Source organism: Ursus arctos, unplaced genomic scaffold (genome assembly GCF_023065955.2).
Source record: "Ursus arctos isolate Adak ecotype North America unplaced genomic scaffold, UrsArc2.0 scaffold_31, whole genome shotgun sequence".
Taxonomy (NCBI): Eukaryota; Metazoa; Chordata; class Mammalia; order Carnivora; family Ursidae; genus Ursus; species Ursus arctos.
In genome coordinates, this window is record NW_026622997.1 from 2,170,868 (window position 1) to 2,197,055 (window position 26,188).

The 26,188-nt window shown below is 43.5% G+C and overlaps 2 protein-coding genes across 14 annotated transcripts in view; one reads left to right on the plus strand and one right to left on the minus strand.

Moving 5' to 3' along the window:
• The first annotated feature begins 1,495 nt into the window (after positions 1-1,495).
• ZNF184 (zinc finger protein 184) lies at positions 1,496-25,399 on the plus strand. 9 transcript variants are annotated; one of them, XM_048225502.2, is made up of 8 exons: positions 1,514-1,659; positions 1,840-1,904; positions 2,194-2,329; positions 11,340-11,431; positions 12,325-12,392; positions 19,518-19,644; positions 19,963-20,058; positions 23,021-25,399. In XM_048225502.2, the coding sequence occupies exon 8, from the start codon at positions 23,770-23,772 to the stop codon at positions 24,976-24,978; it is 1,209 nt and encodes a 402-aa protein (XP_048081459.1). In that variant the 5' UTR covers positions 1,514-1,659; positions 1,840-1,904; positions 2,194-2,329; positions 11,340-11,431; positions 12,325-12,392; positions 19,518-19,644; positions 19,963-20,058; positions 23,021-23,769; the 3' UTR covers positions 24,979-25,399. The 9 variants fall into 9 exon arrangements, with proteins under 9 accessions (XP_026366942.1, XP_026366943.1, XP_048081459.1 ...); XM_026511157.4 differs by lacking the exon at positions 11,340-11,431 and having other exon boundaries at positions 1,496-1,659; XM_026511158.4 differs by lacking the exon at positions 11,340-11,431 and having other exon boundaries at positions 1,500-1,659; positions 1,840-1,999.
• Positions 20,952-26,188, minus strand: part of ZNF391 (zinc finger protein 391) — a 46,401-nt gene continuing 41,164 nt past the window's right edge. For 2 of the 5 annotated variants that reach the window (XR_008956662.1, XR_008956661.1), the window contains one exon: positions 20,952-22,151. The gene's annotated coding sequence lies outside the window, so the exon portion shown is untranslated. Of the gene's footprint in view, positions 22,152-24,858; positions 25,146-26,188 lie in introns of all 5 variants that reach the window. The other 3 variants (XR_008956660.1, XR_008956658.1, XR_008956659.1) reach the window with 3 other exon arrangements.

Here is a 26,188-nt window from a genome sequence, read left to right on the forward strand (position 1 = left end):
AACTGTCTTCCAAAGTACTCCCACCAGCAATGAATGAGAGATGTATCGTTAAATTCGGGAAATTGTTCATGTCTTTACTTGGGAGTCTAGTGTTACAGAGATAAGAGTGAGAGTTTGGGACTAAATTACTAAATTCAAGTCCCAGCTTCCCCCATATATTAGCTGTGTGATCGTGGGCAAGTTACTCAACTTATTTGTGCCTCAGCTTCCTTTGTTGTAAAGTTGGAATAATAAAGAAATAACTTCATTAGGTTGTTTTAGAAATTATAAGTTAAAAGGCAAAAAGCACTTAGAACACCGCCTGGCATATTAGAAAGTGTTAAATCATAGCTGATTTCATATGGTCTCTTGCCTGATGGCCAGTTATCCATGTGTTGGCTGTCCTTTATATCACTTTCTTTTCTTCTACTTCATCTTTTTCTTTTGAATCATGGAATAGCTTTAAAAGAAATATTCTATACATAATGGACTCACTTTTCACAGCATCAATTCAGTTCTTCTCCAGAACGACTTTAATTATGTTGCTTCATTTTAAATATGCTTGCTATATATTTTTATCCTTTTTCATCTAGAATGTCTTTTTAGTATTTTGTTTTGTTTTTTTCCAGCTCGTTCTCACATCTTTCTATTCTGTTTCATTCAGGCCATGTCTTCTTGCAACCTACTGAGAATACGAACTTGTTCCCTGAAATTTTCTAGTGCCTACCTTAGATCTTTTCTGAAATCTGCTCTTAGAGACTTCTAGTTTATAGTTCCCTTTCCTTTGTGAATGTTTTTCGTATACTCAGTGTTAGGATTTCCAAGTTTAGTGTTTTGTCAGCCAAAAGATGGAGTGACTCGATCGTAGGCCCTCCAGCCAAAAGCTAGGGGACGCACACGACAGTGAAGTGCGTGGGTGAACCACACATGGAAAAATATAAAAACCTGCCGACTTCTATTAGGTTCTTTTTTGCCAGGGACATACTGACAAACTGGCGTTGGACTCCATTCGCAGGTGGCTGACGCAGGCAAAAACCGTGCTCGGCTGTAGGGCAAAACATGTTAACAACACCTCCCGGTTTCTTTCAGCATGTAAAAAAAATGTAGGTCGCGAACCATTTGAGAGTCCTGAAAGCAACATAATGGGTCACGACCAGAATTTTTTAAATGACAAAGGAATAGAGCAGTAAATAGAATGCAGGACAAATAATAAGGCAAATAATGCATCGTGAAGTGCTTGTTCGTGTTTTAAAACCATATACCTGTGTAAATGCGTATTTCTTACAATTTGTTCGGTCACACGAACTTGAAAGTCACCGCGTCCCGCTACTGCCACCTGCGACGTTTAGAAGCCAGTGACTGGCGGGGAGAACTCCGGCCCTGCCCAATGGGAAACCTTACGCATTAGCTGAGGCCTCTGGGAAATGGAGTTCAGTGTCATGGAGCATTCTGGGAATCGTAGTTCTGTGAGTCCTCCGGGCGCGGTCGAAAACCGAGCGGGGGCGGGGTTCTCTTCGCGCGACCGGAAGTGGCCGTTGAAGCCGGCAGTAGGCGTGAAAAGAGGTTGGCGCTGAGGAAGTGCAGCCTCTTCGGCTCCCTTCGCTAGGTCTGGTGATTGTCCCATCGCTTCCGGACGCGGGATCCGAGTGTGTGGATCGCCCTAGAGGGAGGGAAGCCCAGGTATCACCATGGCAACCGCCAGCCTTGCGGCCGCGTGACGTCACCCTTCTCACTGGGCTGGAAGCGGCCTCTGCGGGAGGGAGCTGGGGAGTCCTCGAAGGGGGCGCCCCTCGCCTCCTTCAGTGCGGGGCGGTTCCGCCCTGATCCCTTGGAGGGCTTTGTTCTTTTGTTCCGGTCTAGGAGGAAGGACTGGAACCGGGCCCCGCCCTGCTTGTCCACCTTCCAGCTTTTCCACCCCGCAACAGGTGTGTCTTCCTGTAATCCAAGCCGGGGTGTGAGCCCGCAAGTGTGCATGGAGGTAACGGGCCGGGTCTGGGGGCGCCTCTGGCCGGATTTGAGGGTAAGCACCAAGGGGTTTTTTGCATCTGGAGCTAAACCTGCGTACTCGAGCTCCACTCTCTTTTTGTTCAGCGGGAGTGCCTGCTCAGTGGCTCTCGGCGGGCACTTCTCTTTCCCAGGGATCTCTTAGCCACTGTGCAAAACTCTGAAGTACGATTGTGACGCATGCTGCTGACCCCATGCTGTGTCTTTTAGGGCCGCCAACCTTAGCGTGTGTAAGGGCTCAGACTTCTTGCCTGAGCCCCGGACCGAGGCCCCAGCTGGAAAGACGCTGCTTGGGAAACCCTGGTGTCCAGGCTCCAGAGGAACGGATGAGCTCCTGAGATGGAAGGTAGTGGGGATGACAGAGGGAGAGCGGGCTGATGGAGGCAAAAGAACAGTCAGGACTGGAAGATCAAACACCTGACAGCTGGTAGAGGTGGAAGGAGGGAATCTTATCGTAAGGGCAGAGAAAAACTGAACTGCATTATGGTGCGAGATTTTTACTTAGGTTTCTATGAAGAGACTTGCAGGAAGAGTTAATTCTCCCTGGCTTCGGGATCGGGGAATGAAAAGGAGCGATGATTCAGAATGTCTGTGATCCTCACGTGACTTTTATTTCTTAAATATTAGAATGATAATCCTGTAGTCAGAAAAAATCTTGGTAATCATCCCTTCAGTACAAGAATTAAAGTATCCCTGGCAGATGGCCGTTTGTTAAGTCTATGCCTGAAGAAGTGTGGCATTAAACTCTTCATTTTGGGTGCAGACTATTCCCTTGGTGGCTCTTTCTTTTTTTTCTTTTTTTAAGTTCCTTATGTTAGGCAGAAGTGCCTGTCCCTGTAACTTCTGTGTTGGGTCTTAGTTCTTAGTTTCCAAAAGCAAGAGACTGTTCTCTCTCACATTACTGCCCTTCAGAATGTGAATTCAGCTGTTAGAACTCCTACTCATAAATTCTTTTCTTTTCTAAGCAAAACAGCCTCAGTTCCTTTGATGGATCTTCATATGATATATCTGGACCTCTTTTGCCAAGACTCTTCTGCCTGAGAGCATGCTTCTTAAAATGCATTGCCTAAAATGAAACATAGTTCTTTAGATATGTTTATGATAAATTCTATAGAGTTTTAGTACCTAAAAGTACTTCTTTCAGTTTGGATTATACTTCTGCTGTTTAGCATCAGATTATATTTGCTTTGAAAAAAAAATCAGCGATATTATGCTGTAAGCCCTAGATCTTTTTTACAAAAACTGTAGTGAACTAGACTTATGCCATCCTTGTGTCAGAGAATTTTTTTTTATCCTTAATAACAGGACTTCACATATATGATTGTTCAGTTTTTTGGCCAAGTTTTCCAGCTTGTCAGAATAATTATGAATCTTCATTTATTCAGGGTTTTAACTGTCCTTTCCAACTTTATGTCACTGGCATATTTAATGAGTGCTCCTTCTATTTCTTCTTTCATGTCCTTGAACAGGTCAGAGTTAGGACAGAGCCCTATGACGCGTCACTGTAGACTTTCCTGTGCGTTATCATTGTTGTTATGTTCTTCAGGTATCCGTATGCACGCAACTTTGGTTTAACCTATTATCATACAGTTCTTTTTTTGAATTTGTTTAATATCAATAGACGTCTTAACATTATATTACTTATGTAGGTTTAAGCCATACCTTCTATTAATCCTCAATTCTTTTTTTAAGAGTACAGAGAATCTCTTTCTTACAACTGCATGTGTATCAAAAATTATCTCAAAACAAAAAGTTTTATTTTAAAAATTAACTCGTTCATTATATTATTGATAAACAATTGTAAATTATAATAACAATTTTGTTTACAATAATTAGCATGTGTAAGATCTGCACACTGAAACTACAAAACGTTGATGAGAAAAATTTTTTCCAGCCATATTGAGATATACTTGACTCCTAACATTGTGTAAGTTCAAGTTGTCCAACGTGATGATTTGATAAACTATAGACTGGGAAGTGATTACCGCAGTAAGGCAGATTATCGCATCTCTCACCTCACATACTGCCTTCTGTGTGTGTGCACGGTGAGAACCTTTAAAATTTACTCTCAGCAGCTTCCAAGTATATAATACAGTACCGTTAACCACAGTCACCATGTTGTACACAGATCCCCAGAACTTGTTTATCTTATAACTGGAAGCTTATGCCCTTTGACCTTTGGAAACTCTTTGTCTCTGTGTGCTCAGCTTTTCTAGATTCCACATGTAAGTGATATCATGCAGAATTTGTCCATGTCTTATTTCACTTAGCGTAGTGTCCTCAAGGTCCATACACACGTATGTTGGAAGTGGAAGGATTTCCTTTTTTTTTAATGCCTGAATAGTGTTCCGTTGTGTATGTGTATACACAGATCTGTGGTGACAGCTGGGAGAAATTTAAGTTGATATAACCCCTTTGGAAAACAGTACAGAGGTTCCTCGAGGAATTAAAAATAGCGGCGCCTGGGTGGCTCAGATGGTTGAGAGTCTGCCTTCGGCTCAGGTCATGATCTCAGGGTCCTGGGTTCGAGCTTCACATAGGGCTCCCTGCTCAGGGGGGACCCTGCTTCTCCCTCACCATCTACCCCTCCCCCTGCTTGTGTTCTGTGAGTCAAATAAATAAATACAATCTTTAAAAAAAAAAGAAATTAAGACTAGAACTACCATATGACCCAGCAATCCCACTTCTAGGTACATATCCAAAGAAAATAAAGTCTACCTTGGAGAAGTATCTGCACCCCTATATTTATTGCAGTATTAATCACAGTAGCCAAGACACAGAAACAACCTATGTGTCCATCAACAGATGAGTGGATAAAGAATATGCGACATGTGTATTTCCCTAGTGGCTGTACCAATTTACATCCCATTACTAGTGCACAAAGGTTCCTCTTCTCCACATCCTCACCAATACTTTCTGTCTTTTGTCTTTTTGATAGTATTCATTCTAACAGGTGTGAGGTGATATCTCACTGCGGTTTTCATTTGCATTTACCTGATACTTATGTCAAGCACCTTTTTATGTACCTGCTGGCCATTCATGTATCTTCTTTGGAAAAATGTTTATTCAGGTCCTCTACCCATTTTTAAATTGGATTGTTTTTATGCTGTTGAGTAGTATGAGTTCCTTATACATATTTGATGTTAACCCCTATCAAAGATATGGTTTGCAAATATTTTTTCCCATTCCATAGATTGCCGTTTCATTTTGTTGATGGTTCCCTTTGCTTTACAGATTTTTTTTTTTTTTTTTAGTTTGGTGTTATCTCTGCTTGTGGTGCTTTTGCTTTTGTTGTCATATTGAAAAGATCATTGCCAAGACCAATGTCAAGGAGCTTTTCTCCTAAGTTTTCTTCTAGGAGTTTTATGATTTTAAGTTTTAAGTCTGTAATCTATTTCAAGTTAATTTTCATGACTGGTGTACAATAAGGGTTCATTTTCATCATTCTGCATGTGATTATCTAATTTTCTTACCACCATTTTTTGAAGAAACTGTTCTTCCCCCATTCTTTCCCTGTGGAGTATTCTTGGACTCCCTGTCAAATATTAATGGGCCAATATAAGAGGGTTTATTTCTGGGCTCTCCGTTCTGTTCCATTAATTTGTGTCTGTTTTTATGCTTGTACCGTATTGTTTTCATTGCCACAGTTTTGTAATATAGTTTGAAATCAGAAAGTGTGATGCCTCCAGCTTTATTCTTCTTTCTCAGGATTGCTTTGCCTTTTGGGGGGTCTTTTGTGGTTCCATATGAATTTTAGGATTGTTTTTTCTATTTCTGTGAAAAGTGCCATTGGAATTTTGATAGGGATTGCACTGAATCTATAGATAGCTTTGGGTAGTGTGGACGTTTTAATTATAAAAATTCTTCTGATGGGGCACCTGGGTGGCTCAGTCGGTTAAGTGTCTGCCTTTCGCTCAGGTCATGATCCCAGGGTCCTGGGAATGAGCCCCACATCAGGCTCCCTGCTCAGCGGGGACCCTGCTTCTCTCTCTTCCCCTCTGCACGCCCACCCCCACGCTCTCTTGTTCTATCTCAAATCAGTAAATAAATATTAAAAAAAAAATTCTTCTGATCCATGAACACGGAATACCTTTCTATTTATTTGTCTTCTGCCGTTTTTTTTTTCATCAGTGTCTTATACTTTTCAGAGTAGAGATCTTTCACATACTTGGTTAAATTATTCGTATTTTGGTTTTGATGCTGTTCTAAATGGGATTGTTTTTCTTCTTTTTAAGATACTTCCTTGTTAGTGTATAGAAACACCACTGATTTTTTATGTTGACTTTGTATCCTGCAACTTTACTGAATTTGTTGATTAGTTGATAGTATTTTTGATGGAGTCTTAAAGATTTTCTGTGTATAATATGTCATCTGCAAACAGATAATTTTATTTCTTCCTTTCTGATGTGGATGCTTTTTATTTCTTTTTGTTGCCTAATTACTCCAGTTAGGACTTCTGGTATTATGCTGAATAGAAAAGGTGAGAGTGGGCACCCTCCTCCTGTCCCATATCTTAGAGGGACATCTTTCAACCTTTCGCCATTGAGTGTGATATTAGCTGTAGGTTTGTTACATATGCTGTTACGCTGAGCATTGGCATTAATTCTTCTTGCAATATGAGAGTTCACCAGCGAAACCGTCTCACACTGGGCTTGTCTTTGTTGGGGGCTTTTTGATTACTGGTTCAGTCTCCTTACTCCTTATTGTTCTGTTCAGATTTTCTGTTTCTTCATGGTGCATTTTTATTAGGCTCTATGTTTCTAAGAATTTATCTATTTCTTATAGATTAGCCAATTTGTTGGCATAGTAGTTTCTTCTGATCCTTTGTATTTCTACAGTATCAGTTGTAATGTCTCCTCTTGCATTTCTGATTTTATTTAAGCTTTTTCTTTCTTTTTTTTTTTCCTTAGTTTCTCACCAGTTTTGTTTGCCTTTTCAAAAAACCAATTCCTAGTTTCATCAATCTTTTTTTATTATTTTTCTGGTCCTTATTTCATTTACTTCCGCTCTGATCTTTGTTATTTCCTTTTTCCTGCTAACTTGGGGGCTTAGTTTGTTCTTATTTGAGATCTTTCTTTTTTCTTAATGTAGACATTTAGCACTACAGAATTCCCTCTCAGAGCTGCTTTTGCTACAGCCCATATGCTTTGATATTTTGTTGCCATTTTCATTTGTTTCAAGATATCTCTTGATTTCCCTTTTGATGTCTTGACTCTTTCGGTTGTTCAGGAGTGTGTGATTTAGTGTCCACATATTTGTGAATTTTCCACTTTTTGATCTCCGGTTTCATACTATTTTTGTGGACTAGACAGTGGGTATGATTTTAGTCTTCTTAAAGTTGCTAAGACTTGCTTTTTGATCTATCCTGGAGAATGCTTCTGTGTCCTTGAGAAGAATGTGTATTCTGGTGGTGTTGGATAGAATGTTCTGTGTATGTCTTTTAGGTCCTTTTGGTCTAAAGTAGGTTCAAGTCCGGTTTCCTTGTTCATTTTCTGTCTGGATGATCTGTTCATGCTGAGAGTGGGGTACTGAAGTCTTCTACTCTTATGCACTGTTGTCTGTTTCTCCTTTGAGATCTGGTAGTATTTGCGTAACAGATTTAGGAGCGTTGATGTTAGGTACATACGAATTTACAGTTACCCTCTGGATGAACTGACTCTATCATTATATAATGGCCCTTTTTGTCTCTTGACAGCTTGTGACTTTAAGTCTGTTTTATCTGATGTATGTATAACTATCTCTGCTTTCTTTTGCTTTCCATTTGGATGGAATGTCTTTTTCCATCCGTTTCCTTTGAGCCTAGTGTGCCCTTAAAGCCGAATGAGTCTCTTCTAAGGCAGCATATAGTTGGATCTTATTTTCTTTATTAAGCCACTCTATTCCTTTTGATTGGAGAATTTAGTCCATTCATGTTTAATTATTAGTAAGGAAGGACATGCTGATGCCTTATTAGTTATTTTCTGGTTGTTTTGTACTTCCCTAGTTCCTTTCTTGCTCTTTTGAGGACTTCCTTTGTGAATGGATCATTTTCCAGGGAGGTATGCTTTGATTTCCTTTTCTTTATCTTGTGTGTCTATTATAGCTTTTGCTTTGTGGTTATCCTGGGGGCTTACATAGAACATCTTCCAGATCAAACAGTCTGTTTCAAGCTGATAACCAAGTTAACCTCAGTTGCATACAAGAACCCTTAATTTTTACTGCTCCTCGCATTTTATGTCTTTGATGTCATAATTCACCTCTTTTTATATTTTCTATCTTTTAATAAATTATTGTAGCTATAGTTATTTTTAACATTCTTGTCCTTTAACCGTTACATAAGAATTAATGTTGAACACACAACCATATTACAATATTGTTTTAAATTTGTACACTTATTTTTACCAGCGTGTTTTGTAATTTCATCTGTTTTCATGTTACTAATCAGCATCCTCTCATTTCAACTTGAAAGATGCCTTTCTGCATTTCTTGTAAAGCAAGTCTAGTGGTGATGAAATCCTTCAGCTTTTGTTGTATTATAGGAATGTCTTTCTCCATTTTTGAAGCACAGCTTTGCTGGGTGAAGTATTCTTGGTTTGCAGTTTTTTTCTTTCAGTATGTTGAATATATTATCCCACTCTGTCCTGGCTGCACAGTCTTTTGCTGAGCAGTCTGCCAATAGCCTTACAGGGTTTCCCCTTAAATGTAAGGCATCTTTTCCCCCCTCTTCCTGCTTTTATAATTTTCCCCCCTCTTCCTGCTTTTGTAATTTTGTCTTTGATTGTAGACTGTTTTATCATAATGTGTTTTATTCTTTTCTTTTTTTAAGATTTATTTATTTATTTGTGAGAGAGAAAGAGAGAGCACAAGCAGGGGAAGCTGTCAGCAGAGGGAGAAGCAGGCTCCCCACTGAGCAAGGAACCCAATGCGGGACTGGAACCCAATGCGGGACTCGATCCCAGGACCCTGGGATCATGACCTGAGCCACTTAACTGACTGTGCCACCCAGGCGTCCTTATCATAATGTGTTTTAGAGAAGATATTTTTCAGTGGAAATTATTTGGAGACCTGTGAGCTTCATGAACTTGGAGGTCCTAGTTTCTGCCAAGATTTGGGAAATTCTTAGCTATTTTTTTTTTTTAAAGATTTTATTTATTTGACAGAGAGAGAGACAGCCAGTGAGAGAGGGAACACAAGCAGGGGGAGTGGGAGAGGAAGAAGCAGGCTCCCAGCAGAGAAGCCTGATGCGGGCTCCATGTCAGGACTCCGGGATCACTCCCTGAGCCACCCAGGCGCCCCTTAGCTATTGTTTCTTTAGATAAGCTTTCTGTCTCTTTTTCCCTTTATTCTTCTGGGACTCCAGTAATGTGTGGATAGTTTCTTTTAATGGTATCCTATTGTTTACATAGGAGTTCTTCATTCTTTTTCTCCTGTATTTTCTTCTGACTGGATAATTTCAAATGACCTGTCTTCTACCTCACAGGTTCTTTCCTCTTTGTGGTCCAGTTGGCAATAGGTGTCTTCTGTTGCAGTTTTCATTTCTTTGGCTCTAGAATTTGTCTTTTCTTTTTTGTTTATGATTTCTGTTAAACTTCCAATTTTGTGTATTGTTTTCCTAATTTCATTTAAATGTTCTTCTGTGTTTTCTTATAGCTCACTGAGCATCTTTGAAATAACTATTTTGAATTTTTTTTACTGTGTAAGTCCTAAATCCCTTTCTTTAGCGTTGGTTCTAGGAAAATTATTGTGTTCCTTTGGTGGTGGTGTGTTTTCTTGATCTTTCATGTTTCTTGAAGTCCGGTGTTATGTCTTTGCATTTGAGGAGGCAGTCACCTCCTCCTGTCTTTAGTTACTGGGTTCAGGAGAAAAATACCTTCTGTCAGCCCTGTTAGGGATTCTTAGGTTTTCTCAGACCTTCTGTGGATATGTCTACCCCACTCTTCTTGTTCCCTCGTGGGGAGGATTTCTTAAAATTGTATGCCTTCTCTCAGTCCTGCAAAGCTAGGCCAGGTGCTGACAGACTCGCGTTTGCTCTCCTTTGGTACTGAATGCTCAGGCTTTAGTCCTTTTCTCCCAATCCTGCAGAGTCAGGCTGGCCTGTGTGTGCTCACTAGCTGTCTCCGAAGTCTTGCTCTTACTGCCATCAGGGATGTGCACGGGGAGCCAGCCCCGGTGGTGGGGGGTGTGGGTGTGCAGGTGAGGCATGCAGAGCATTGGAGGTGCCCAAAGGCTAGCTGGGGGGATCTACAGGTGAAGTATCCCCAGTGGCTCTTCGGCAGGCTTCCTGATGGAGTCCACAAAGTGGCTCGTAGGATCTGTGTCCTTTTTTGCCCTCCAAGACACCAACTGCTGTTCCCCCAGCTGCTCCCTGCCCCCAGTCACTTGGGACGTTTCAGTATTCTGGATGAATGAGAGGGAAATGGGTTTTTTTGGTGGTATCCGCACAGCTAGGTAAGCTGAGTGCTCACACACTCTCACTTTCCCCTGTGGGAGAAATAAGGGGCCAAGGTCTCTCTTGGCACCGAGCTTTACCACCTTGGGGGTAGGGGCTGTGACACAGACAAAATGAAACCGCCTCTTCCATCTTCAGTGCATCCAGTCCTGGGTTTTTTGTTTTCTTTTGCTTCCACGACGTGCTGAAACTTCTCTGCTGGACTCCTGGGCTTCCACAAAGACACTCTCATCCGTGGGTGATGGTCTAAATCCATGTTCTTTGCAGGCAAGAGGATAGAAAACTCTTGTTATACCACGTTGATGTCACTCCTCGATTCTTTATCCTATTATATCTTTTATAAATGTAAATCAGACAAAATGGTTTTAAGTCCTTGCTTTTTTTCTTCTTGGGATTTTTCACAGTTGTACAGTCGGGATTACTTTTCATGTGCCTCCGTCCCTTACAGTCGTAGTACTTGCAGCATTTACCGAGCGCTCGTGATTGCCATTTACTGTCACCAGTATAGTTGGTTCTGCAGTCTCGCTCTTGTTGGTCCTCTTGGTTTCTGCTACTTGGAATCAGAAGCATCTTACCTGAGACATTTGTCTTGATTCTGTTTTCCTAAATTCTAGGTTGCATATCTGTACATGCACAACATTTCCTTCTGCTGTTAAAAACTCTAAAATCACACTTTCATTGTTTTCTTAAGATTTCTATTACAATAGTTTTCCCTTACCAATCAAATTTAAGTTGAGAATAATACATAGTTCTAAATTTACTGCTTCCTCTGCTTTCTGAGAATTGGGCTTTCCTGTGAACCATGACTCTGAATAGACCTCCCCAGGAGCAAAGTTTATTTTTGTTTATTGTCATATAAGTTACATATATATTAAGTGCACAATTCTAAAGGATATTGCCTGATTGATTTTTGTATATTATATACCAGTGGAATCACCACCCACAGTAACATGTAGGATGTTTCTGATGCCCCAGAAGTTTCTCTTGTGCTCCTGCCCAGTTATTATTATCCCTCCAGAGGTAACCACTGTTCTAACTTCCATTACGATCGATTGGTTTGTTTGGCTTTTTTTTTTATGTGAGTGGAATTATACCGTTATGTGCTCAGCATTGCGAGGTACATCCATGTTATTAGGTGTATCAATAGCTCATTGTTTTATATTGCTGAATAATATTCTGTTGTATGAAAGTATTGTGGCTTATTTATCTGTGTACCTGTTGAAAGACATTTGGGTTGTTTCCAGTTTGGGGATATTATGAATAAACCTGCTGTGAACAGTCTTGTACGAGTCTCTAGGTGGCCACGAGGCCTGGCACACGAGTGGAATTGCTGAATTCAGAACAAGCATTTGTTTAACTTCAGTATATAAGTGCCGAACATTCCTACATGATTGATACATTTACTCCCTACAGCCATGCACAGAAGTTCCAGTTGCTCTGTGTGCTTGCCGGCAGTTAGTACTGACCATGTCAATCTAATTGTTAGACATTCTGGTGGGTAGGTAGTATAAGTAATTATGCCATTGTGATATTTAATTTATATTAATAGCAAAGTTTCAAAGGGCCTGTGAAGACTTTTGGGAAGTAACTGTATTATTTATTCAGATGTTGTTCATAGGAGAGAAGGCAGCAGAAGTATTTTGCCTCACTTAATAAGGCACAGACTGAGTTGAAGGTTACGTATGTGTCTAGGGACAGAACCGTGAACACTGAAGTAACGCTTTGGGTCCCGAGTCTACTGATGAGGGTACCAGAGCCCTAGTTAGCAGTTATCCTGTTTCTGTTTTTGGATTCGGAGAAGTAAAGGCAATGGCATAGCTCTATTTTCACATGGAAAGATAATCTGGATTTAATAGCTTGCTGGGAACAGCTAATTTGGACAGGATTCACTGTGGTTTCTTCTTCCTCTCCAGAGCTGTCCTCTTCGGAGTCTGCCCTTCTCCAGGGGGGACACACTCTACTCGCATCAGCCAGTTTTCAAGTAAGTTGGAATTCCTGAAATGCCATTTGGTCCTTAGAGTGGACTGTGTATGTTCATTTAAAAACCAATGTCGGGAAGTCATTCTGGGCTTCCGCCTGCCCAGTGACCTTTGAACCTCTGCCTCTCCAGCTTCACTAAGACATTTACCACTTAACGTGCTGCTTACTATCTTGTCATGCTCCAACAGTGACAGAGCAAAGGAAGAACAAAACTTGATCCTTTACTTGAATAGACCAAGTGACTGTTAGAAACCAGAACAGGTCAATATAAAAAAAGTTAAATGAGTACCATGGAAAAATAGAGAATGCAAAAATGTGTGGTCTAGAGGGGTCAGGAGAGTTTCAAGGGGTATGGGATTTGCACTACCTCTCAGAGGATGGGGGGACATTTGGATATTTAGACATGTGGGAGGGATGGGGTGGATTCTAGCTATGGAGAAGATTTTGAGCAAAGGTTCACAACAATTAACAGGAGTTACACAGGAATCAGAAAAATTGGGGGAGCTGGTTTATTTTGGCAGATGGTAAATGATTAAGTTGGAATATGACAGGCCTCAAATGTTTAGATGAGAAGTTGAAGGTTTTATTCTGTACATAGTTTTTGAACCATTAATGGTTTCTGAGGAAGAAAGGGACAGGATACTGTTTTAGGAAAAACCAGTAACTGAGCGGTTAGACGAAAAATGTAACCGTTTTTCCACCAGGTATAAGTCACCTCAAGCCCTCCCTTATTCAGGCCTTTTCTTAGACTTTTTCCCCTACTTCCCATCCCACAATGTAATCATCTAATCAAATGATCCCAGTTCTTCCCACTTTCAGCTCAAGTACTTCTGGTATCACTTTATTTTTTATCGAGGTATAATGTGATAATAAACTGCATGTATGTGAAGTGCGTAACTGGCTAAGTTTTGACATACACGTGCACCCAGGAAACCATCTCCGCAATGAAGACAGTGACCATATCCAGTCAGAGAACGTACTTTGTATGACTTGAATCTTCCTGAATTTGAGACTTGTTTTGCCCTGACTTGGTCTCCCTTGGGAAATGAACAGTGAGCACTTGAATGTGTATTTTGCTGTTGTTCAGTAGAGGATTCTAAGAATGGATTAGTTTCCTTTTAGAAGCTTAAGGACTTAAAACAACACATTTACTGTCTTACAGTTACAGAGGTCGGAAGTCCAAAATGAGCTGGCCGGGCTGCATTCCTCTGAAGGCTGTGGGGCAGAGTCTGTGCCCTCACCTTCCCAGCTTCTAGAGGCAGCCCGTATTCTTTGGCTTGTGTCCCGTTCTTCCATCCTCAGAGCCATCGGTGTGGCATCTTTAAATCTCTCTTCTTCACATCTCCTGCTCTTGACTGTGACCTTCTTATAGGGACTTTTGGGGACATTGGGCCCACCCCTGTAATCTGGGATAATTTCCCCATCTGAAAGGCCTCAGCATGATCTCATCTGCAGTGCCTCTTGTTCTCGATAATGTCATCGTTCGGAGGATCGGACGTGGCCATCTTTGGGAGGGGCCCCTATTCCGTACGTGCAGATGTCCAGCCAAGTCGGTGGAGCGTTGTTCAAATGCTTTATATCCTTATTGATTTTCTGTCTGCTTGTTATCACATGTTGTGATAGGGATATTGAAGTTGGGGGCTGTCATGACGTAGACTTGTGTATTTCTCCTTGCAGTTCTGTCAGGTTTTCCTTTGTGTTTGAAGCTGCTACTAGGTGCCTAAGCATTTGGGACTGTTACGGCCTCCTCCTCAAGTGACCTTACTTATCGCTGAGAAATGACCCTTCTGTTGTTTGCCTCCAAGCTTGCTTTGGTATCTGATTAGTGTCAGTGTGGCGTGTCTTTTTTCATCCTTGTGCTTTTAATCTACTTGTGTCTTCATATTTACTTATTGGTAACATGTAGTTCATTGGGTTTTGCCTATTTCAGTCCAATCTGGCAATCTGCCTTTTAATTGGGGGTGTTTAGGGGCGCCTGGGTGGCTCAGTCATTAAGCGTCTGCCTTCAGATCAGGGCGTGATCCCGGAGTCCTGGGATCGAGCCCCACATCAGTCTCCCTGCTGGGAGCCTGCTTCTTCCTCTCCCACTCCCCCTGCTTGTGTTCCCTCTCTCACTGGCTGTCTGTCAAATAAATAAATAAATCTTAAAAAAAAAAATAATTGGGGGTGTTTAGACCATTTATTTAATGTGATTTTACATTTAATGTGATTATTGGTGTGATTATTCAGCTTTTTTTTTCTGTTCATGTTACCTTCGTTCTCTTTTTCCTCCATTCTTCTTTTGGAAACTGACTATTGCTTAGGATTTCAGTTTATTTTCTTCATTAGCTTATTAGCCATAACCCTTTCGTTATTTTCTTTTTTAATTTTGTTTTTTAAAGATTATTTGAGAGAGAGCAAACACGAGGGGGGTGCATAGGGAGCAGACTCCCTGCCGAGCAGGGAGCCCGATGTGGGACTCGATGCCAGGACTCTGGGATCATGACCTGAGCCGATGGCACATGCCCAATGGACTGAGCCACCCAGGCGCCCCATCCTTGTTACTTGTTGCTTAAGGTACACGTTTATCGCCACTTCCTTTCAAGTGATTCTCCTCTTCGTGAGTAGAACCTTGCAGTAGCGTTCTTCCGCTGCTCTTGTCCCACTGTTCAATGCAACTGTCGGCATGTGGTTTCCTTTTACACGTGTTGTGAACCCCACAGTACTTGTTATTTTTTGTCTAAGCAATTATCTTTTAAAGAGATGGAAATAATAAGAAAAAAATTATATATTTATCCACATATTATTTCTGGTGTTTTTCATCTTCAGGATGTCTATCAATGATTGACAGTGCGGGGCGGATTCTGACCCCTGGGACGTTTGGAAATGTTAGGAGACGGTTTGGTTGTTACGACTTGGTGGGACGTGCTCCTGGCTCCCAGCGGGTTGATGCCAGCGATGCTGCCCCCACAGCGACTTAAAAGAATGATTTGGTCCAAAATAGCAGTAACAACAAGGTTGAGAAGCGTTGGCTGCAGACCCTTACTCTCACCTGGTGTCACTGTTTCTTCTGCATGAAGGCTTCCTCAGGATCTCCCGCAGGGCAGTCTGCTGGTCATGAATTAAGTTTTTATATCCGAAGAAGGCCTTCTTTTGCCATTGCTGAATTCAATTCTGCTTTGACAGTTTTTCTTCTTCTTAGTGTATAATGTTGCTCCATGTATTCTTGTTGCATTGCTTCCAACAAACAAGCTGCTGTTGTTTTTTATCTTTGTTCCTTTACATTTATGTGTCTTTTTTCCTCTGAATACTTGGTAAGAGTTTCTCTAACACTGGGTTCGAGCTATTTGGTTAAGATGTGCCTCAGTGTAGACTTCTCTGTGTCTCGTACGCTTGCAGTTTGAGTTTCTTAGACCTGTGAACTTTCATCAAGTTCAGAAAGTAATGAGCTATTATTTCTTCAAATGTTTTTGCTGCTCCTCTCCCCTCTTTCTGTTTTCAGGGACTCCAGCTGCACACATATTGGGCCACTTGAAGTTGCCCACAACTCCCTGATGCCTTCTCTTCTTATAAATTCTTTTCTGTTTCACTTTTGTTGTTTTCTGTTTTGTTGTCTTTGAATTTATTAATTTTTTCTTCTTCAGTGCCTGGTCTGCCATGAAGACTAGTCCGTATGCTTTTCATCTCTGAACATTCTCACTTTTAGCTCTAGATGTCTTTTTAAAAAATGTCTTCCATGTCTCTCTTCACTTTTTGAACAAATGGAATACAGTCATAATAATTTTTAATGTTCTCATCTGTTAGTATTTGTGTTCTGGGTTGGCTTTAATGGATTAATTTTTTCCTCATTATAGTTGTATTTTCCTGCTTCTCTGCAGACCTGATAATCTTTGAATGGCAGATACTGTAGATTTTACTTTATTGGGTTCTGCATACTTTTGTGTTCCTATAAAATATTTTTGAGCCTTATTCTGGGTTAGGTTACTTGAAACTGTGTTTCTTTCAAATCCGGCTTCTAAGATGTATTAGGTGAAGCAGAACCGTGAGTAGGGTTAGGGCCGCCTGGTCCCACGGTTGAGGCCCAGCCTTCCTGAGTATTTTACGCAGTGTCCGACGAACTGTGAAATTTGCCGGTTTGACTGATGGCAATAGAAACTCTATTTCCAGCCCTTTAGAGCACCGGTACTGCTCCCTTGAATCCTTTTGGGTGATTCTTCCCCCACCTCGGTGGTCTCCTCACACGCACGCCGTGATGGGTACTTTGCTGAGTACTTGAGTGGAAACCTCTGCAGTTCTCGTTGCTTCTTTCCTTGTGCAACTCTCGTCTGCAGTACTCTGTCTTGTGACGTCGAGTCCCCCTGATTTCCCCAAACTCTCGGCATTCTCTCAGTTCGGTGAGTCTGTTGGGCAGCCCTGGGTGCCCTGTCTGTACCCTTGCATGGAAACTCAAGGCAGTAAGCTGGAGCAGTCGTGGGACTCACCTCATTGGCTTACTGATTCTCAGGGATCACTGTTCTCTGTTGTAGGAGATTCACTGTCTTGGAAACATGTTTCCTATGCTTTGTCTGCAGTTTGTTGGTTATTTCATGCAGGAGTGTGGATCCAACCTTGTTAACCTCATCTTGACCACAGCATGGTCCTTTTGAGGTTGTCGTCTTTGAATTTATTAATCCTTATTAATAAACCATAAGCTTTATGAGGGCGGATCTAGCCCAGGCTTACTCTGGGACTCTTTCTCAGGGGCCCCATGACCACCCTGTAATTCCGTGATTCGCTAGAATCACTCACCCAACTCAGGGCATGACTTAGGGCTAAAGATGATTACAACAAAGGCTACAGAACAGGATCCAAAGGAGACAGAGCCTCACAGGTGGAATCCAGAGAAATCAGGCGCAGGCTTCCGAGTCCTTCCTCTGTGAGGATCGCACAGAGCCCCTTGGCTTCTCCTGTGATCAGAGATGTGGGAAACGTCTCTTCCTGGGGAAGCCTGCTTGAGTCTTGGAGTCCAGAGTTCTTAGAAGGGGCTGATCCCTTCGGGGCACACTGCTGTTGAGCAGCTGTGTGCGGGCCCCCGACGAGGGATATGACGCACCGTACGTGCGTGATGTCTTCATGTGTACTGGCAGCAGTGTGGACCGTCGGGGACATCACCCTCCAGGCACACAGTGACCCCATCGGGCCGTGACGATGTAGGCGTTCGTCTTCAGAGCATAAGGCTCGGAAGCACGGGTCCAGTTCTCCTTGGGTTAGTGAGCATCGAACGGACCCGACCTGCTGCTGTTACTCTGCTCACGGGCAGACCTGCCTGGCTTCTGAAGGGCGCCGGAACGGCCTGCGGGGGCTGAGCGTGCGTGTCTTTCTTCACACGGGGTTCTGGCGTAGTGACTTCCTGTGGCCTGTGGAGACTGTCGTCCTTACACCAGAACAATGCACGTCCTCCTCTCTCCAGCATCTGTCCCTCAGACTCCCTGCGTCCATGGGCCCGAGCGGTCACCTCTGTGTCCTCGGCTCTGTCCGGCCACTGTTCTTGAGGGGCTCCCGCCTCGCTGCTGTCCAGCCTGGGGCGCCTCCAGACAGGATGCCGAGGGGGCTTTGGGCTCATGTCTCCTTTCTCTCAGGGTCACCGTTCTGTCCTGCCTGTTTCTTCCCAGATAGATGGTTCAGTCGGATAGTCGTTGACCCGGCAGAGCTAGTCCACTTGCTCTCTTATGGTTAGAAACAGAAATCTCACCAGCTGACTTATCAGTTTTAAAACAAAATTAACTCACCCAATTTCAAATACAGAATAAAGAATAAGTAGGACGTCCCCTGTACCACCTCCAGCCCCCACCACAGGGTCCCACCGATAATATCTGGTAATGTCTTCTTTCAAGTTTTCTTCTGTCATTTACACATAAGCCTTCCTAGTCATAAAAATATAAACAGGATCATGCCACATATGCCGTTCTTAATATCACAGGTGCTTCCTAATCAGTGCATATAGAGACTTCCTTTTACAAATGTCCGCATAAAGCGCGTTAGTATGGATACACCATACGTTCTTGAACCGCTGTCCTATTAACGGACATTTGTTTTTTTTTCCTCCAGAGTGTTGCAAGGGTGCTCGCGTGTCTTTGCACTCTGAGGTACTTCTGGGGAATAAATTCCTACAGGCAACAAAACTGGACTAAAGTTTTGATGGATCCTGTCGGATTGGCCCCTAGGTAGACCTGCCACGCTATCCACGTGCACTTCAGCTGTTAGCCCAGCTGGCCTCTCTCGTACCACGTTTTTCGTGGAGTGGAGCATTCTCTCAGGGCTTATTTAACATTGTCGTGGGTGAACTGCTTGTTTGGGTTGTTAGTTATTTTGTTGTTGTGGGTTCATCTCTCTTGCTATTTGTGGGAATTCAGAATATTGACTTTTGTTTATGGTTTATTTTAGAAGTTTTACATTTTTATGCGGTTCTGTCAATCTGTTTTAGGATTTTTTGCTTTCTAATTTCAAGCTTATAAACCTTTTATTCTATTTTTCTTTAAAATTCTACTCCAACAGAAATTTTCGTGTGCTGTGAAGAAACTCACCTTAATTTTTTTCTCAAATAGTCATTTGTTATGACACTGTTTAGTGGCTAATTCAGCTATTTTAGCTAATCTGAAACTTGCTTAATCCTATTCAGTTCTTATAACCCTAGGTCTGTTTCATTGAGTTTTATTCCATACTAGGCCACTCTTTTATCTTTATCTCTTGGTATATTTTGCAATGTGGTAGGGCAAGTCTCCTCCCCAGATTCTTCCAAAACTATTTTTGGTTCTTAAACATTGGAGGTAGTGAAATGTTCTGTTGACGTTAGGAGGTACACTAGTGGTGTTTCATGTATCTTAGAACAGAGAGGACGACGCTGACGGTGACCTGCAGCCTGGCCAGCGCGACTTAGTGCCAGCTGTGCACCAGGCCCCGAAGGAAGCACTTCCTGTTGAGCATTTATTAATTTCTCACAGTAGCCCTGATTGAGGCACTGTTTTTACATGCCTTCCACAAAGAGGAAACATCAAAGTCATTTTTCAGATAGCCCCGTCGCTGTCTTGCCTTCCTTCTGTCCATACTGCAAACTTCACCCCTTTCCTGGGTGAAGCCTTTATGGCTAAGGCGAAATCTGGTATTTCAGGAATCTGTGACCTTCAAGGATGTGATAGTGGATTTTACCCAGGAAGAATGGAAACAGCTGGATCCTGTCCAGAGGGATTTGTTCAGGGACGTGACACTGGAAAATTACACGCACCTGGTCTCCATAGGTAAGGATGATTTCTGCGTGCGGTCTTGGGGTGCGGAGGAGGGGGCTCTTGTGCTTCGGTGAGTGTTTGCCTTTAATCAAGTTAAGGAACCTCAGATTCCCAAATTTTGAAAGGTTTTGAAGAGGTTTGTACTCCTAGCAAGTACATGTAATAAACTAGTCATTTTTCTGAGCCCACTTTGGTTCCCAGATTCTGCCACGTCTGGGAATTTGTCCCATCGAGGCTCTGTGTGCTGTTCACTGCCATCGGCTTTGTCCCGTGTAGCACTCTCCTCCTACTGTAATCAGACACCTTTTTTTCTTCTTCCCCTGTGAGCAGGACTCCAAGTTTCCAAACCTGACGTGATTTCCCAGTTAGAGCAAGGGACGGAGCCATGGATCGTGGAGCCTGGCATCCCAGTAGGTACTGTCGGAGGTAAGTAACGGATCCCTGCTGGATGCGCACCATTACTCTGACCGCTAGCCTGAGAAGAGGGTTTTATGTCCGAACGTGTAGATGTACTTGCTTCTCCTTAGCATCTCCTGGGCTCTCTAACACATCTACCTTGATACTCCTTTCAGAGATGGTATCCTTCCCGCTTTTTCCTGAACGCAACCTCTTGACCTGGACCCTGGATTCTGTCTCTTCCCACCTCCTTTGGGACCCTGGTCTCTTAATTACCACCTCACTTTTCAGCCGTTAGAGTTTGTTTTGGATCTGCAGGCTCTGTGACTAGCACCTCCAAACAGAAATAGTACCCTAAACTTCCAGATGCTGTTACTCAGCACTGTTCATCCTGCCGACCACCACCTGCCGCCTTGCCTGCCCAGCCAAACTCCACGAAAGTGAGTTCCGTACCTGCAGTCTTCGTTTATCACCTATTCCCTAAGGTTTTGACCCTACAACTTAATCAGACTGTCCTTGAAGTTGTGCATAACTTTCTTGTAAACCATGAATTCCCAAACTGCACAGAGGGGCTCGTCAAAGATCTGACCCTGAAAAAAAATATACAGCCTTAGTCACCCTAGAGGAGGGATAGCTCTCCAGAGTCAGTGAGGAGGGAGTAGTTCGTTTTTATGGGGAGAAAACACTCCACGTTCAAATTTGGGAAGTGCTGGGAAATCTAAAATTTTAGCAGGTTTCCTACTGAAAGAGCACTCAGAGATTTCTTAAATATGTAATTGGGCAGTATGAATTTCCAACAGGGTTGCATAGATTGTAACATTCTTCCTCCCCCCACCCTCCCCACCATGAATCCTCTTCATACCGCACCTTTAAAATCCTTCTCTTAGAAGATGGTTTCACAGAGCACAGTTTAGAAAAGTTGATTTTTTTAGAAAAATTAAAAGCTTTATTAAGTCACACTTAGCTTTTGGAAAAAAGTTGTCAGGTTTTATTACAAATTAAAGTTTTTAAAAATCCCAATTTGAGCAGATAGTTAAGTATTTTAAAATTGCTTTCTACGTACTGAAAAATCCTAGACTTCTCACAGAACACATTAGTCGTTACCAAAGAGAGATTTCGGTAAAAACAACACTAGAGACACACCTCATGTTGGGTGGATGGTCCCAGTGATCCGGTCGGTAGGGAGAAGACAATCACTTGAAACATGTGGCTCCGTTCCTTGGCTGACTTTACTACTGGAGTGGGACGTGATGGTGTCTTGGTGAGCTGGCCCTGGCCTCTTCCATCAGAGTGGACTTATTCTTTACTGCTGATTTGGCTGTTTTTCTCTGTAAGAATAATGTAGTTTTACAGACAAGTACGGGTGATTGGAAGTTGTAAGAGTACCTCCACTGAAGTGGCGGCAGGTCCTGGGCCTTGTCTGGATTCTCCTCCTTACCCTCCTCATGGCGTTGTGGCATGGCGTTGTGGAGACCTGGCCCCTGCAGAATCCCGACCAGTGACCCTGACACGGCCTCGGACTCGTGGGTCTACCTTGGTCTTTCGCAGCCCGGTTGTCAGCACCCTTGATTATCTCCCCACGCACCGGGACTGGCAGTAGTGTGGTCAAGGCTCACAGCTTTGCATTAGTAAAGAGAGAATTCCCTTCTGCAGTAGGAATGGTGCCATTCAGTCTGGCCTTCTGGTACTCTCTCCAGTCCTTCATTCTTTGTCCTACCACGGATCTAGGACATGACAACGTGGATAACATTGGTCATGGTCTGTTGTGTTTGTTGCCTTCAGCTGCAACTCCAGGGCTCGACACCCTTTCCCTTGAACACCCCCCATGGTCTCCATATTCCTCACTGTGAAATACTTCCTGAAAGAATTATGGCCATCTGCTGTACAACTAGGTCTGTCTTGGTCATTCCATTAGTGAAAACATACCCATTTTTTTGTGCTGCAACTGGCTCTTCCCCCAAACTCCTCAGGTCCGTGCTGGAAGAGTACGGCTGTTACGTGTCGGCCTGCGCTTCCGGACGCTGCGCCCGTAGCCAGGGCACCAGGAGTGGAGCTGGGAGGCCGTCCTGCGTCTCTGCCTCACGGTGCGCGCTGGCAGCGACGATGCTGATCGTGGTCCTCTCCTAATGGAACCAAAGAAATGTGTTATTAAACAGCTTTGTTTCTTTACTGCATCTACCAGCATTGATTCCCCTGCTTCTTTCAGTTGTCCTCTTCCCGGTCCTGAGCAACACTCCGCCTCCTGGTTATGCGCCTTCCCGTCCGTCGTCTGTGTGCCGAAAAACTGCTTGCTTTCATTAGTACGTTTTATTCAGCCCATTACCCGATCTGCAAGGGTCTTTTCTCAGACATTCCTGTTGCTTCTCCTATTCTCTTGCTCCTTTTTTAGTGATCTTTCCTGTCCTATATCTGAACATCTGGGTTCTACTTTTGGAATCTTCCACCCCCCCAAACACCGCCAGAGTCTGGTCCCTCAGTTCTCTTCCTAATTCTCAGAATGCCTAGAGGTGAACCTGTCTTCCTCCCTTGAAGTATGTCCTCTGCGCCCTTCCCATTCCTGGCAGAGATGTAATTGTTCCCTCTGTGTTGCCGGCTAACAACCATGGTCCTAATTAGCCACGTTTTCCTTACTTGAAATTTTGTTCTCAGACTTTTGTTTGCTGCTTGTTGACAAGGAACCCCAGTTCAGACTTGCTTTAGTCTGATGGTGTCTCCTCTCGGCCATCTCTCATCTCTGTGGTCAGTTTGTACTTTACTATTACCTTCCCGGTTCTTAGAGATTACTGTGAAACAGACATTCTCTTGCTACTTTCATATTTCATTTATCATTATCCTTTGCTCTTTCCAACTTTCTCCCCAAATTGGCTATACTTGAAAATCCTCGAGATTTCCTACGGGCTTTATTTTTAGCTTCATTAGGTCCTTCCCAAACAAGAGCAATTATTTGTTCTCCTTCTACTTAGAGAATATAGACATTTTCTTTTTCTTTCAGACTGCGCGACAAGACCAGAAAATAGCAGATCAGTCCCAGAGCCGGACGTTTCTGAAGAGCAGCCGTGTCGAGAGGCAGTAGTGGAAAAACCCAGAAGGGATGATCCCTGTAGCTCCAACTTCCTAGAAACCCGGGAGTCTGAAAGCAGTGTAGAGAAGCACCAGGCAAACCAACAGACACTGGCAAGAGAGAGAAAAATCACTGAAAAGACAACACCCAGCTGGGAGAGAGGCCCTGGAACGAAGGACTTTGAAAAAAGCATCAATGTGACTGCAAACCTTGTAACACAAGAAAAATCTCCAGAAGAGACCCCTACTAAAACAAGTGCCAAACAGAATCCCAACCCAGTTAAAAAAGAGAAATCTTGTAAGTGCAACGAGTGTGGGAAAGCTTTCAGTTACTGTTCGGCTCTTATTCGCCATCAGAGAACACACACTGGAGAAAAGCCCTACAAATGTAATGAATGTGAAAAAGCCTTCAGCCGGAGTGAGAACCTTATAAACCATCAAAGAATTCATACTGGAGATAAACCGTATAAATGCGATCAGTGTGGAAAAGGCTTCATCGAGGGTCCATCTCTTACTCAACATCAAAGAATTCACACTGGAGAAAAACCCTATAAATGTGATGAATGTGGAAAAGCCTTTAGTCAGAGGACCCATCTTGTCCAGCATCAGAGAATTCATACTGGCGAGAAACCGTACACGTGCAATGAGTGCGGAAAAGCCTTCAGCCAGAGAGGCCACTTTATGGAACATCAGAAAATTCATACAGGAGAAAAACCTTTTAAATGTGATGAATGTGATAAAACCTTTACCAGGAGCACACACCTTACTCAGCATCAAAAAATTCATACTGGCGAGAAAACCTATAAATGTAATGAATGTGGGAAGGCCTTCAACGGGCCCTCGACGTTCATCCGTCACCACATGATCCACACCGGGGAGAAACCCTACGAGTGCAACGAGTGCGGGAAAGCCTTCAGTCAGCACTCAAATCTCACTCAGCATCAGAAGACACACACGGGGGAGAAACCGTACGACTGTGCCGAGTGCGGAAAGTCCTTCAGTTACTGGTCGTCCCTTGCTCAGCATCTGAAGATTCACACCGGAGAGAAACCGTACAAATGCGGCGAGTGTGGCAAGGCCTTCAGCTACTGCTCCTCCCTGACCCAGCATCGGAGGATCCACACCAGAGAGAAGCCCTTCGAGTGCAGCGAGTGCGGGAAGGCCTTCAGTTACCTCTCCAACCTGAATCAGCATCAGAAGACGCACACCCAGGAGAAAGCGTACGAGTGTAAGGAATGTGGGAAAGCCTTTATCCGGAGTTCATCTCTGGCCAAACACGAAAGGATTCATACTGGCGAGAAGCCCTATCAGTGTCACGAGTGCGGGAAAACCTTCAGTTACGGCTCGTCCCTCATTCAGCACCGGAAAATACACACCGGAGAAAGACCTTACAAGTGTAACGAATGTGGGAGAGCCTTCAACCAGAACATACACCTCACCCAGCACAAGAGAATTCACACGGGCGCAAAGCCTTACGAGTGTGCCGAGTGTGGCAAAGCCTTCCGGCACTGTTCCTCTCTCGCTCAGCATCAGAAGACCCACACGGAAGAGAAACCGTACCAGTGTAGTAAGTGCGAGAAGGCTTTCAGCCAGAGCTCCCACCTGACTCAGCACCAGCGCATCCACACCGGAGAGAAGCCCTACAAGTGCACCGAGTGTGACAAGGCCTTCAGCCGCAGCACCCACCTGACGGAGCATCAGAACACGCACACGGGCGAGAAGCCCTACAACTGCCACGAGTGCAGGAAGACTTTCAGCCAGAGCACGTACCTCGTTCAGCACCAGAGAATCCATTCAGGGGAGAAACCTTTCGGATGTAGCGACTGCGGGAAAGCCTTCAGGTACCGTTCCGCCCTCAACAAACACCAGAGACTGCACCCGGGTATATGACTCTTCGAGGAAGGCTGCTTTGTCCTTTGGTCAAGTACCGAAGAATCGGAGTGAATCGAGAAACCGCTCAAAATATTTTCACTTTTCACGGTCCGCTGTGGCACGGGAAGGGGCATTGCTAAGCTCTGGGACACCGGAAAGGTCAACTGTTCAGGCCTCAGTTTGCTCTGTGAACAAGGGATTGGGAGTAGATGGTTTCAGGGCGTGTTGGGAGTTTTATATTCCAGTTTTGTATATTCACAGTATATTCTTGATTAGGATTCTCTACGTCAGCATCTAGAGTGTGTATATTTCTGCATGTTTTGCTACTAGAAAGCATTCGTGCTTCAGTAACTGGACGGGGGACCTATTAGGCTCCTGTTCTAATGCATTTAAGTTGATTAACTGGTTCCTAATAAAATAATTATAAAGCATCCTTAAATCAATAATTCATCAGTATATACTGGCTTACCTCAGGGCAAGGGTTAAGCCTTCCTGTTCCTATTTCTCTTAGTATGTCTTAGCATCCTAGGAGTTTATCACAACTACAGCTCCCCCTCCATAGCCACACCAGTGTTATCTAACCCTCACTGAATAGTGGAATCGCTTCAGCAACTTGATAAAACTCTGTTGCCAAGGCCCCACCTTCAGAGACTAATTTAACTGGCCCAGTGGGTTAGGGACCAGGCTTCAGTATTTTTTTACAGTCCTCACAGGCAGCCCAGAAAGAACAACTGGATTCGATCACCCACTCCTTTAGTCGGCAGTTTCCTGTGGCTGCTTCTAGAAACCTCACATAATTTGTACACATCATTTCGACTATCATCTTATTTTGTAAGTCGAGTTCTCACACACGCTGGGAGGTAGGGTTAATTTATTTCCTCACCGAAGTGCAGAAATAAAACAGCTGTGTAAAGGTCATTTTATCTGCTTTTCCTTGGCCCCAGATATCAAAAGCAGATGACAGTGCTAATGACATCCCTGGTCAGGATAACGTGCGAGCCAGAAATCCACATGGGCCGAGCCTGGAAGAGACTGGCCCCTTTGATTTCCTCCAGATCTAGTCTAATTACCAGGTAGCTCTTTTCAGGCCAACCGACGACTTCCCAGCCGGGCCTTGAGAATGGAGAGCTCTGAGAACAGGGTAGCACAGAAAAGTTCTTGACTCTTCTACAGGTGAGGTTTGGGGGGAGTGGGTGCTGCTGATTCTCACAAGTGGAAAAAAAAAAAA